Source organism: Cervus elaphus, chromosome 7 (assembly GCF_910594005.1).
Source record: "Cervus elaphus chromosome 7, mCerEla1.1, whole genome shotgun sequence".
In the NCBI taxonomy this organism is placed as follows: Eukaryota; Metazoa; Chordata; class Mammalia; order Artiodactyla; family Cervidae; genus Cervus; species Cervus elaphus.
In genome coordinates, this window is record NC_057821.1 from 11,876,714 (window position 1) to 11,890,781 (window position 14,068).

The 14,068-nt window shown below is 46.1% G+C and overlaps 1 protein-coding gene across 1 annotated transcript in view; it reads left to right on the forward strand.

Annotated features, from left to right (window-relative positions):
* The window catches only part of RAB44 (RAB44, member RAS oncogene family), a 39,114-nt gene that overhangs the window by 713 nt on the left and 24,333 nt on the right, over positions 1 to 14,068 (forward strand). The window contains 2 exon segments of the mRNA XM_043907315.1: positions 6,591 to 6,808; positions 13,277 to 13,388. Coding sequence (XP_043763250.1) covers positions 6,602 to 6,808; positions 13,277 to 13,388 — 319 coding nt within the window. The 5' untranslated portion in view covers positions 6,591 to 6,601.

The window sequence follows — 14,068 nt, forward strand, 5'->3', positions numbered from 1 at the left end:
GTGAGGTGGGGAGAGGGCGCAGTGCTGGGTGTGTGTGTGTGCACGCGCATGTGCTCCTGGGCAGGATGGTGTTTCCCACGGTTACAGGTGTGAGGCCGTGATTACCAGCGAGGGGAATGTGGGGATTTCCCTGGTGGTCCAGTGGTTAGGACTCTGCGCTTCCTCTGTTGGGGGGCCTGGGTTCCATTCCCGGTCAAGGAACTAAGATCCCACGGGCCCTGCAGTGCAGCCGAAAGAAAAAGAAAAGAAGGGGGGATGTGGCGGAGGAGGGGGCGCTGATGGAGGGGTGCCCCTGCCGGCTGACTCTCAGGGTTTTGCTCCGAGTGACTCTGAGTGGGCAAGGACCTTTATGCACACCAGAGGTTGTGACAGGGTCGTGTCTGACTGTGAGGGAGGTGTGTGTGTGCATGCATATGCCTGTGTGTACGCACAGGTACACACGTCTGAGAACTGACTGAAGGATGTCCCCATTGTTTCTGAGTGGCCATCCCTGGCCTAGCTGGGGAGCAGACTGTTTTTTGGGCACTGTTCTCAGCTGTGAGGGGGATCTCCCTGTCCCATACTGATGGTGACAGGTACGTTGAGGTGGTGCTGGCCCCAGGGCGCCTGCTGCCTTTCAGCCCCGGGACTCCTGACAGGCAGCGAGGGGGCCGCTGAGTGCCGTCTGGGGAGAGAAGACTCGATGGGCTCAGAGGGTTGACGCTGAGGTCTGAGGCATAGTGGGGACTGGTGAGGTGTCCAGTAGGCACCACTTTCTTATGCAGTGTCAGGGGACTGATGGGAATGGGGTGCAGCTTGACTAGGAACCCCGCCCCAGCCCCCAGAGGGTGCCAAGAGCATCCCACGTCCTGCGATGTGGCCACAGGAACTCCATTTCAGGATTGTGGCTCCCTTCACTTGTGGGAGCCTGACATCCTCAGTGACGTGGCACCCACATCACAGCAGACTCTCCTCCCCAGGGCTTCAGTTCTAGAAGCTTCCACAGCAAGTATCTTATCTTTCTGCCTTATGTGTGTTATCTCCATCAACGGAAGTACACATGGAACTTGAGTTTCTAAGTCTGACAGCCAGAGCAAAGCCTCCCCCTCTGCCCTGTTTCAAAGCCCTGGCTCATCACGGCTTCTCCGTCTGACATCTGTGATCCACAGAAGCATCTCCTGCCCACCAAGGAGGTGCTTCTCCAAGAAGTGGTCTTGGGGCAAGTCTGTCCTGTGACAAACCCAGAGAGTGGTATCTGGTACCAGATTTGCTTCTGATGTCATGGCTTGGGCTGATGGTCTCTGCCTTTCGGAGCCTCCCTCTCTTAGTTTTCTCATCTGTTGAGTGGGTATAAAATCATATCTGTACAATATCTGACTTTTATGAGACTCAAATGGAATTTCACCCGCATCCATGCTATCACCACCAATGTCATGGGCTACTTTTATCCAGTGGTTATCCAGCTATGCCGTATTCAGGACATAGCTCTGAGTGTTTTACATTGATTATATATTCAACAAATATTTGCTGAGTGCTGACTGTATGCGAGGCACTGTTCTAGGCATTTGAGATAGAGCAGAGAACAAAAGAGTCTTCTATTCAGTAAGAGGAGGTGCAAATTTTACAAAATAAATGAATCAAAGACTATTCTGGGAAGGTGACAAACGCTGAGAGAAAGTAAAGCTGGGGAAATTCCCTGGTGGTCCAGAAGTTAAGAATCCAAGGTTCCACTGCAGGGGACATGGGTTCAATCCCTGGCTAGGGAACTAAGATCCTGCAAGCCATGTAGTGAGGCCAAAATAAGTTAATTTAAAAAAACAATAAAGTAAAGCCGAAACAGGAGCTGGGCTCTGCTAGGAATAGGAAGTGGTGTTTCCAGTTCAATTGTCTTATTTCATCTTCACGGCAACCCTGTGTGGTAGATACTAGTCTAATGCCCCAGTGAGGAGAATAAGGCACAGAGATGTTATGTGACTTTCCCGCGGCCACATAGCTTGTGAGTGGCAGGGCTCAAAGAGGCAGAGTCTGCCTGACTCTAGAGCAGTGGGACTGGAAATAACTGCCTCTCTTGGCCTCTTTTTCCACATTTATGGGTCAAGAGAGGGGGATGGACCCTCTTCTGGTACTGATGCTCAGTGAGTGTTTCTTTGATTACAACACACAAGGCCCAAGGCCCAGCCCATTGGAAGGTCGTCGGGTCATGGAGGAAGGAGACCCCCTCTTAGGGGGACGGTGAGTGAGGATGGATGGTGACTTCCAGGTGTGGACAGATGCAGCCCAAGGAGGGGTGTGTATCTCGTCATTGTCTCCAGGGAGAGCTTGGAGGGTGATGTGGCTGTGGAGATACTGATACTAGCGGAAAGACAGTTGGATTTGCGGATGAAAATGTAGATGAAATTCTTTATTCTAACTCCTGGAATCTCATTCTTGGTTTGGTTTTTCCTTCTCTGGTTTTTATTTTTATTTTTTTGCCCTGCCCTTCAGCTTGAGAGATTTCAGATCTTCAACCAGAGACTGAATCTGGGCTTTCAACAGGGAAAGTGCAAAGTCCTAACCACTGGTTGTTGTCCATTCGCTCATTTGTGTCTAACTCTTTGCAGTCCTAAGGACTTCCCTGTCCTTCACTATCTTCTGGAGTTTACTCAAATTCGTGTCCATTGAGTCGATGATGTTAGCCAACCATCTCATCCTCCGTCATTCACTTCTCTTCATGCCCTCAATTTTCCCCAGCATCAGGGTCTTTCCAATGGGTTAGCTCTTCACATCAAGTAGCCAAAGTGTTGGAGCTTCAACTTCAGCAGCAGTCCTTCCAATGAATACTCAGGGTTGATTTCATTTAGGATTGACTGGTTTGATTTCCTTGAAGTCCAAGGAACTCTCAAGTGTCTTCTCCAGCATCACAATTCAAAAGCTAGCCTCTGGACAACAGGCAATTCCCATCTCTCTTGCTGTTTATTAAGAAAACTTTCAAATCTACGAAAGTTGAACAAATAGTACAATGAAAGCTATTGGACAGATGGCTCACAATTTGCCCCGTTTACTCTCTCCCCCCACCCACACACACTTGTTTCCTTTTAATTTGCTTATGTATTTAGGCAGAGCCATTTGAAAGTGAAATGCAGACATTATATATACTTCAGCATGGATTCCTTAAAGACAGAGATTCTTCTACATGATCACACCTAAGAAATTTCACATTGCTCAGTGAATATCTGATATAAAGTCCATATTCAAATTTCCCCGGTTGCCTGCAAAATATCCTTTATTTGTACTGTTTTTTTTTTTGAAGGAGAATCCAATTAACAATCACATTCTATATTTAGGTGTCATTTATTTTTATTCTCTTTCTCTCTGTTTTCTTTTTGGCTGCTCCGTATGGCTTGTGGGATCTTAGTTCCCTGACCAGAGATCGAACCTAGGCCCTTGGAAATGAGAATGCAGAGTCCTAACCACTGGATTGCCAGTGAATTCCCTATTTTTATTCTCTTGGATATAGAACAGTCCCCCTGTCTTGTTTTTTGTTTTACAGTATCAGTATTATTTGAGCCTACTAGTTGTCTGGTAGAACATCCCACATTCTGAGGGACAGTGTGAATCAGAAGAGGAAACAGTGAGTAACTGAGGGCCCAATGCATGCCCAGAACAAGGCTGGGCAGCATGAGGGGATCCAGGGTTAAGTCTGATCTCTTCTGTCCTGGAACTCACTGCTAAATTATGTCACCTCCCCCAGGAAGTCCTCCCTGATAGACACTGCTGAGGGAGTTGCTCCTTTTGCAGTGCTCTTGGCACTTGCACAGCACTTTGCAGCTCTTGGCACTTTGCAGCTCTTGGCGCACAGGTTTGCTGCCCCTTCCACACCGTGCTGTAATTAATCTTGTGTCTTCTTCTGCATGAAGCTGTGTGAGTACCTCCAAGGGAGACCAGGAGTTAGTCCATGCCTATATACGTAAAGGGCCAGGGGCTCCACTTGGGTATGTAGGTTGTGTCCTGCACAAAGGTGCCTGATCAAAGCTGGGGGAGAGGTGACTAGACTCCAGCCAACAGTCCACTTGCCAGCCCTTGGGCCCTGGCCCTGGGCTGCATCTGCCGGGAGGAAGGAACCCTTTTCCTAATTTGCCTAATGGAGCCACACACACCACGGCAGGCTCGCTTCCCACTCTGCCTGCATTCAGTTGGTGCTCAGTAAACAGTGGTCACTGAAATGCATGCTAGATCTGGGAAGAGATGTGCTGGTGACTGTTCTATGGGGGAGGAAACTCTGATTTGTAACTTTTGCTGATTCCCATGGTAGAAATACTCCCACAGCAGCTGATCTCAAGCTGCTGAGTTGGGAAGAGAGACTCACAACTGGTTTTCTGCAAGTCCCTAAGATGTGACTCCAGTGTACCACTGCAGTTTGACATCTGTAATCTTTTTTATAAAAAAACAATTTGTTTATTATTTATTTATTTAATGTTTGGTTGTGCTGAGTCTTTCCTTGCTGCCTGCAGACTTTCTCTAGTTGCGGTGAGCGGGGGCTCCTCTCTAGTTTCGGTGCTCAGCCTTCTTTTTGCGGTAGCTTCTCTTGCTGTGGAGCACGGGCTCTAGGGCACGAGCTTCAGTAGTTGTGGTGTGTGGGCTCTGTTGCTCCGTGACATGTAGGATCGTGCTGGACCAGGGATCGAACCTGTGTCCTCTGCGTTGGCAGGTGAATTCCTATTCAACGTACCACCAGGGAAGTCCCTTACATCTGTAATCTCAAAACGGCATCTGCAGCAGACTTTGAAGTCCCTGTGAAAGAGAGAGAGACAGACAGACAGACAGAAACAGAGAGAAATGGAGAGAAACCAGGTGGAGAGAAAGGGAAGAGAAAAGGGGAAGAGAGAAAGGTGATAACTGATGGGGAGCCAGTGAGAGGCAGAGACTCGACTTCACTTAAAAGTTTGGGGCCTCCTCAAGAGTGAGCAATTGCTCCATTCAGCTCCTGTGCAACCTATGTGAAGGAACTTGCTTAAGGGGAACCTAGACCAGCGGCCCCAGACTCCTGCCGTGAGCCACTTACTCCTGAGGCAGAGCCTCCAGATCCTTCTATTCAGCTTGTCTGTGACCTTTGACCCCAACAAAGAGCCCAGAGTGGGTGTGGGGTTCCACTGCCCTGGTCCCTTCACACATGCTGTTCAATTGCTGCCCCTTTAGAGCTTGACTCTAAAGTCAAGCTTGACTTTAGAGCTTGACTAAATCCTACCAGCCCCCTTTAGAGCTTGACTCAAGTTTCACCGCCTGCACGAAGCTGCCTATGTCCACGTCAATCCCCTCCCCTCAATACAGCTTTATGTGCCAGTGACTTACTCCCCCACAGGCCCCCTCCCTCCCACCAGCATAGGACCTGACTCTTCTCCTTCCAGACTCCAGCCTCCTTCTCTCCTACCTTGAGGCCTCACCTGGACAAATCCTTATCCATCAAAATCCTTATCAACTGACTTACCTGACCTTCAGTGACAGATGAAAGTACCCCAATGAATGAATTGGACAACACTTACTTGAGCATCTACTACTTACTAGGGAGGGACTTCTCAGGTGGTGCTAGCGGTAAAGAGCCTGTCTGCCAATGCAGGAGACCTAAGAGACCCAGGTTTGATCCCTGGGGGAAGATCCCCTGGAGGAGGGCATGGCTACCCACTCGGACTTGACTGAAGCGACTTAGCACTGATGAATATGCTGGGGAGCTAGGAGCAGTGTGGACAGAGGCATAGAGTAACTTAACATTCATATGCGTGAGCCCAGAACATCATCAGGTCACATAAAGTATGTGTTTGAAGTATGGAGGGGGGCTTCAGGGAGGATCTCAGAGGAGGTAGCCTCTAAGGTGAGGGAGGAAGAGGTATCAGCTAGGCAAGGGGGTGGGGGAATCGGGGAGGTCTGCGGCAAAAGAAGGAAGCATGGGGGAGAATCTAGAATTCCAGGAACGGTGGGTAGTTCAGAAAGGTTGACATGGACCATGATGGGATGTGGAAGTGAGGGGGCGAAGGATGGGCACATCTTGAAAGGCCATAAGAGCCATGTGGGGAGCTACTGATTCCTTGGTGCATATGTCAAAGGGATGGAGAGATGTTGTTGAGGAGGAGAAAGAGGCTGGGGGCCAGCTGAGGCTGGGAGAGTGGGGAGAGGAGGGTGGAGGAGTCCCTCCAGGAAGGTGAGAGATGAGGAGAGGAGCTGGAGGAGCAGGAGGAGGGATGGCTCAGCTGCTCCTGGTCCTTCAGACAGCGAGATCCTGGACCGCCCTGTGTAACCGCCCCCAAATCAAAAAATAGAACCTAGAAAGGCTGCAGAAGACTTCTCACTCAACTTGAGTAGAGAATTGAAGGAGAAGAGGGTGTGTGGATAGCTCCGGGAAGGGCATTCCAGCCCGAGGGACCAGGAGGGGCAAAGGCCCTGAGTGGGATGTGTTGGAGGCCGCAGGTCGGGGGTGTGGATTCTGAGGTCCGAGAGGCCAGCACAGATCAGATCAGGCCGGGATCCTCCATCGGCCACAGTGGATTTTCTCCAGGGGTGATGGGGAGTCGTGGGAGAGTTTGGAGCAGGGAGTGAGCATGTTCAGCAGCCCAGTGTCCCCTCACCGCTCTGTCCCCAAGGCCAAAGCACCATGGAGAGTGGACTCAGAGTGACCCGGAAAGGACGGAAGCTAGGCTCCAGCCGCCGGCGGCAGATGCGAGAGCCAGCTGATGGCCAGGATGCGCCGGTGGCCCCCGAGCCAGAGTCCTGGTCCTCCCAGTCCGCTGAAGAACTGCAGAGCTTCTTCCAGGACTGTGGAGCTGAGGAGAGGGGCTTTGTCACTCGAGAGGATCTGGCGGTGAGTCCGAGGCCCCATCCCATCCCCTGAATCCCTTTGCTTCTGCCTTCTGAGACTCCCCTTCCCAAGAAGGCAGACCTTTCCTGCTCTTTTCCCTTTCTCTCATCTCAAATTTGCTTTTAGGAAAGGCTAGGGATTTATTTATACTAAGGTGGGAATGACTGATAAGGTCTTCTGTGTTACCCTCTTCCAGAAACACTTGCATTTTAATAAAGGAAAGGTTTTAAGTTAAATAAAGAAATTATAGATGGTATAATTTTAAGCCCATTGAGTAGGGAAGTTTATCTTGGGGAGCAGTCAGGGCCCTGGGAATAAAACCCTGTTAATGTCTGCAAACTTCAGTGAAACAGATCAGCCAATGTTGTACATGCCAATAAGGGATCTTGGGCTGTGGCCTAGACTGAGATTGGCTGATTTTTTTGTTTGTTTTTTCTTCATTTTCTACAAAGGGTCCTATGTGAGTTGATGGCATCTCACTGGACCTGCTGTCTCCTCCTGATTTTGCTCCATGTTCTTCCATGCTGCTCATGTTCTTTCTCCATCAAAACTGACCCTTCCTATCTATATTCTACCCTCAGAGCCACAAAAAAGTACAAATGGCTGATGTTAAAATATAATTTTCAAAATGGTAAAGAAAAAAGACTTTTGAGTAAATATAAAATCAATACTTATCAAAGATCTAGCTAATTCATTATCATTATTATTATCAATCAGTGAGGGACTCAGTATGATGTTACGACAGGCTCAAGGAGCATTTGAGAAGCTGCAAGTATTTATAGGCAATTTGGGCTTCCCTTGTAGCTCAGTCGGTAAAGAATCTGCCTGCAATGCAGGAGACCTGGGTTCGATTTCTGGGTTGGGAAATTCCCCTGGAGAAGGAAATGGCAACCCACTCCAGTGTTCTTGCCTGGGGAATCCTCATGGACAGAGGAGCCTGGCAGTCCATGGGGTCACAAGAGTTGGACATGACTTAGGGACTAAACCACCACCATCATAGGCAATTTGACAGAAGAGTGTTAGGATAAGTTTGCTGAGTTCATTTTTGAAAATGACTAATGTCCAACAGGCCACAAATCCTTGGGGTTGTCTGTACTACTAGACAAAACTTATTTTCAACTCTCCTGGACAAAATCTACAAGTTAACAAGTAACTTCAATATGTTGGACTTCTCAGGAAAGGTAAACAATGAGATGAACTAAGTGCATTCCTCTTGTCTAGACAAGGCTTGGGTAGTCTTTACTCCCATATAATATTGAAAGGATGTGCTGTGTACCTTTTCACCTTATTTCCAAGTGTCCAGTAATTTCCTGTGATCATAAATAATCTCCAAGGTTTACTCTTGGCATAAAAAAGGCTGATCTCATTCGGTTTGGCTTGATCACTTCTGTAGGTGTAGTGAGGGTGCAAATAAAGCAGGTGGGTCTCCTTGATTGGGCTCTGCAAGTCTGAAATTTTGAAGTATTGAGCCATTTTTAGCTTCTCTCCAGAAGTTTTCATATGGAAGCTTAAGTTGAAATTTTAAAACCTCTGAAATTGACTTTTCTATCTAGAGTGACCTTCTGTCCCAGTTTGCCTGCACTGGAGGGTTACCTGGGATGTGGGACTTTCAGTGTTAAAACTGGGAAAGTCTTGGGCAAACTTAAACCAGCTGGCTTCCTTACTTCTATGGAAACCAAGCATAAGACTCTCTCCACTAGTTTTCACCTACACATGTGAGGGACTTCTCTTTTGAGGTTCTCAATTTTTCTAAGGGCCCTCTCCTACCCCAAAGTAACCATTCGCATTACCTGTTTTCAGGCCAGTTTTGCAGGCATTGTGTTCATGAACGCTCCTTACAGTGGACTTGTCACACCTGATTAAATGAGAATCAACCTTTAAATCAACATCTGGTTAAACAGTTGATCTATCCAACTGTATCCCAGTAAAAGGAAGGACAGATTCTTACGGAACCTGTGTAAATAACTATATTGCCAGAGAAAGGAAGGAGATTCAGGGAAAGTATTGGTTTCTGAATCAGGAAGGGATCAGTGAGATACAGATACCACTTAAAATATTAAATTTCAGTTTGAAAGTGAAGTGAAAGTATCTGACTCTTTGCGACGCCATGGACTATAGCCTGCCAGGCTCCTCTGTCCACGGGGATTCTCCATGCAAGAATTCCCTTCTCCAGGGGATCTTCCTGACCCAGGAATCGAACCCAGGTCTCCTGCGTTGCAGGCAGATTCTTTAATATCTAAGTCACCAGGGAAGCCCAAATTTCAGTTTACAAAAGCATAATCTCCTAAACTGAAAATTAGAGATAGCTCAAGAAGCCAGAGAGAGGACTTTCTCATAATAGCCATAAAAGTAAAACAATAAATACTACTACTGGGACTTTCTTGGTGGTCCGGTGGTTAAGAATCCACCTTGCAATGCAGGGGATGCAGGTTCGATCCCTGGTTGGGGAATTAGATCCCACATGCCAAAGGGCAACTAAGCCAGAGTGTCGCAACTTCTGAGCCTGTATAGCATAACCTGAGAGTCCATGTGCCGCAATAAAAGATCCCGCACGCCGTAACTAAGATCCGACCCAGCCAAATGAACAAAATAATAATAATAATCATACCAACTGTATTCCCAACAAATAACCGTAACTCAATTTTCTTCAACCATTGATTTAGTTCCATGTGATTAATTCTTGATCCACTGGATCTTGGGTAAGCTGGCTGCTTCTGGACTGAAAAGAGTTCTAGCAACTGTAATCCACTGGCTCAGTCTGAAGGTCAGCTATTGTCAGCTTAGAACCCTATCTCCAAGCGAAGCAGCAGTAGTTAATAGAACCTGGTACATACAGGCTGTTTAAGGCTTTGACGCTGCACTTTGTGGAAGACACGAATTGAGCTGGTTTGTAACCAAGCCTTCAGGGTAGTTTGGAAAGGGAAGGAAAGCAGAAATGTGTTTAGTAATGAGACTGAAAGCCTGTGGCTTGTGTTTTTTTTTTTTTGTGTGTGTGTGTGTGTGTGCATTTTTTTATTGGCGTAGAGTTGCTTTACCTTGTTATATTAGTTTCTGCTATACAACATCGTGAATCAGTCAATGTATACATACATCCCCTCCCTTTTGGGCTTCCCTCCCACCCCCCATTCCACCCCTCTAGGACATCACAGAGCACCAAGTTGGGCTCCCTGTGCTACATAGCAGCTTCCCGCTAGCTTTTTACAGTAACGTAATAGTGTCAGAATGGAAGACAGTAACATGTTCTGTTGGCATACAGTATATAACTATTTCATGAAGTTTGATCAGTATTTCCCCTAAAGAACATAGTCTGCATAGCAAAGACATTGAGAAATCTCTAGGGCCTTTCCCTAAAGCATACAATTTATGAAATATTTATATAAAGGCTTTTTACCTATGTAAACTTAGCCTAGGAAAGGCTGGATATCTCTTCTGATCTAACAGTTCTTCCCATGATGCTCTTATAATAGTGATGAGGTATTTAACAAATAAAGAGAATGATATCTTGACATTTCTACTTTTTCTTCTAAATTTAGAATCTGATATTGGAAAGGCAAACCCAAAGAAATATCAGAGAAGGTAGGGCACTAGATTAAGATACAATCGTGAGATCCTGAGAAATAGTACTTGGTTTCCTATTTAATCAGTGACAATAAAGCATTTTGAGATAAACAGAAGAAGGCAACACTTCTGCTGTTTAGTCTCTAAGTTGTATCTGACTATTTGTGACCCCCTGGACTGCAGCCCGCCAGATTCCTCTGTCCATGGGATTTCCCAGCCGAGAATACTGGCGTGGGCTGCCGTATCTTTCTGCAGGGCATCTCCTACATTGGCAGGAGGATTCTTTACAGCTGGGCCACAAGGGAAGTCCAACTCTATAAGAAGGCAATACTATTGAAAGGTTATTTAGCTCTTTTATATGGGACGTGGCTTTGCTTTCTGTTTTTATGAAAATTAGAACACAATTGAGCCAAAACAAAGCAGAGAAAATTATTCTGCTGAGACATGGAAGCAGTTATCTGGGCAATGTACACAGAAGACTAGTAATAACCCTCTTTTAACCCTTGCCTGGAGCTCTAAGACCAGTTTATCATTTTAATAGAGATGGAGTCAAATTCTAGTTTTGCATGAATATAACATGTGGCAGTCAAAGTTTCACAAGTTTTATTTCTTTATGTATAAACCCATCAAAACTGAGCCAAATTTGTCAAAATGTTAGCATAAACTTTATAGCCTATTTTCAGACTCAGGTATTATAAAATCAAGGCAAATAAGATTCCCTCTCAACAAACCCTCTACAATCCCCCATATCCATTCAGATTTTGCCAGATACTTTAAACAGAACCACTTCCTTTATCTCCTGGAGAGCAAAAACATATCCCATTTTCCTTGCAGACACAGTTGTTTTTCTGTCACTCCTGTTTCTAGTATCAAGTAAAACACTGTAGTGATTATAACTTTTAACAAAGTAATCAGCTTTTATTTCCCAGAAAAAAAATTGATGGGCAAATAATTGAGAACTGTCTTGGACAGAACTTTAGTAAACTAGCAAAGCTCACAAAAACACATAACACAACTTTCTATAGTCACACATATGCCTTGCACAACTTTAAAAAGTTGTGACAGAATATATATAACATAAAATTTGCCATAGAATGTATCCTTGTATTATATTAATATAAGTTGGGGGAAACACAGACTGCTATTATTTATCTTTTGTAAACCAAAATTATTAAACCAATCTAATTGATCAAAGATTCACCTTAATTATCTGAATCTGGCTCCTTTAAAGTTTTTTGAGTTAGCTAGTTCTCATAAGAGGAAATTTTTTTTTTAAGTCCAGCACATTTAAAGCCTTAGAAGTTTGGTTTCTTTATTTTCTGTGACTTTGGGGGCCATTAGATTTATATAGACACTTATTTGTCTCTACAAACAAGTCCACCCAGAGCCCCTGTAAGGGACGTAGTACTCTAAGTCATTAATACCCAGGTATAGAAAAATGCTCACACTCACAATGAGAGTTAAGGGCCTTTCTGAATTATAGACAGTCTGGCTTCTTTTCTACAACTCCAACCACAGTTCAAAAGTAAACACAGAAACACAAAAGCTCTCCAGTTCAGATTTCAAAGAGCTATTCTCCTCCCCAGTGGGCACAAAATTCTTAACCGATTTGAGGTCATTCACAGAAAAACAAACACACCACCACCAACAACAAAAGATTAGCAAACCAGATTTTCCACTGTGTCTCAACCGACAGACACTGGGTCTCCATCATGTATTCCATGGAGATCTCCAAATGGTCAGCCCGTAAGACAGAATTCCCCATCGTGGCTACCGCTAAAACCAAAAGCAGAAAATCTGTAACATCAAAAACATAAAAACTGGAGAAACAGAATCAGCAAACAAAGTTCTATCACACTTGGGATTCCCTTCAAGAGCCAAGGAAAGCAGTGCCCAGGACTTCCCTGATGGTCCAGGGGTTAAGATTCCGTGTTCCCAGTGCAGGGGGCCTGGGTTCCATTCCTGGTCAGGGAACTAGATCCCACATGCCACAACTAAGACCCAGCACAGCCAAACAAATAAGTAAATAAATAAATATAAATATATAAATATATATAAAAGAAGTGCCTCTGTTCACAGAGCCCGTTTAGGGCTCTTTTCTAGCAATGCAGCTTACTGGGTTCTGAAGGCCGAGTCCACTGTGGCATCTCCATGGAACCTCCAAAACCGCTAAAGCAGAATTTCCAAGAAGATAAAATCATGACTCTCAGACAAAAATAAAATGAATCTATACCAGAGATTTTATTTAGCTCATTTATTAATGGGAGATGTTCTGAATGGTTGAAAGAGCATTTTGAAAAGCGGGATAACTTAACAGGGAAATGTTAGAATCAGGTTGCTGAGGTAGATTACTTAAAGCTGGTTAATGTACAACAGGTCATAAATCTTTGGGATTATCTTGTTCCATCAGGCAAAAGTTATTTACACTCCTCTTGAACAGAATCTACAAGTTAACATGTGACTTCAGTTAGTCTGGGATCTCTAATCAGTATCATGAGACAAAGTACATTCATAGAATCTAGAAGATGCTTGGGTGGCCTTGGCCCCTGTAGAATACTGAAAGGGTGTGCTGTCCATTTCGGGGACTTACTTTCCAGTTTTAGGTCATTTTTGAATAGTGATAAACATGTTGTGGGGAGGATTGGCTACTGTCCTTTTTTAGAGTCCTAACAGGATGAGACTCAGAAGAGGTAGGTTTTGACGCTGGATGGAGGAAGAGAAAAACTGGATGAAGTTCAAGGCTCTGCTAGGGTCCAAGAGACTCAAGGGCCGGTCTTGAAGGTTGAGGGTTGGACTCTGAAAATGGGGAGAGGGGAGGTGGGGGTGGCTGAAGATAAACACCTCTCCTTTTCTGAGAGTGGTCCAGAGCCTTCCCTGGTAGGATCAGCAGCCAACTTACCTCTATCCTTGCAGGCGGCCAAGTTCAGCTTCCTGAGCAGCGAGGATGAGCTGGAGATGATCTTCGACTGGGTGGACGTGGAGCGGAAGGGACGCCTCTCCCTTGAAGAGTTCAGCTCCGGGCTCAGTATGTCTGTCCTGGGGGGGCCTCCCGGGGGGTGTGCCGAGCACAAGGTGAGGCTGAGCAGACAGGAGAGGACGCAGTGATGACCCATCTCAGGACCTTCACGACACCCCCGAGGGCACTTCTGGGTGTGGATGACATATGGATGACTGTAGAGATGAGAACACTAAGCCTGAATGGGAAGCCACCTGGTTCGAGGCAGAGCTGAGACTTAAGACTATAGCCCAGGAGACCTCACTTCCTTTCCAACAACAAGAGCACATCATTGCTGGGAGGGGTCGGGGGGGCCTTGAGCATTCCTCTTCTCCAGAGAGGCCTCTGGGATTGCTTTCTGGTGCCTCCCTTGTCTTCTCCCCAGTAAAAGCTTTCCCTTGAGCAGGAGGTTAGACACCCCCTGTTCTTGAGACCACAGGCCTTGTTTCTGCCTGGAGAAGGTCATATTTTGGCTTTGGTTAAAGGAATATGAGGCCCCAGGGAGTAGCAGAGGGTGATATTTAGTGGGTGGAGGCTCCCCAGACCCTTAGCTCCTGCTAGGCAGGGCAACTCCAACACTGGCTTCTTAAGACGGGCCTAGAAGGACCTAGAGACATCAAAGCTGGAAATGCACAATATTCCGGCTGAGCTTGATGGGGAAGACCTTTGGTCCAGGGAATGGAAGGAGTAGTGTCCTTGTAGAGACCCTG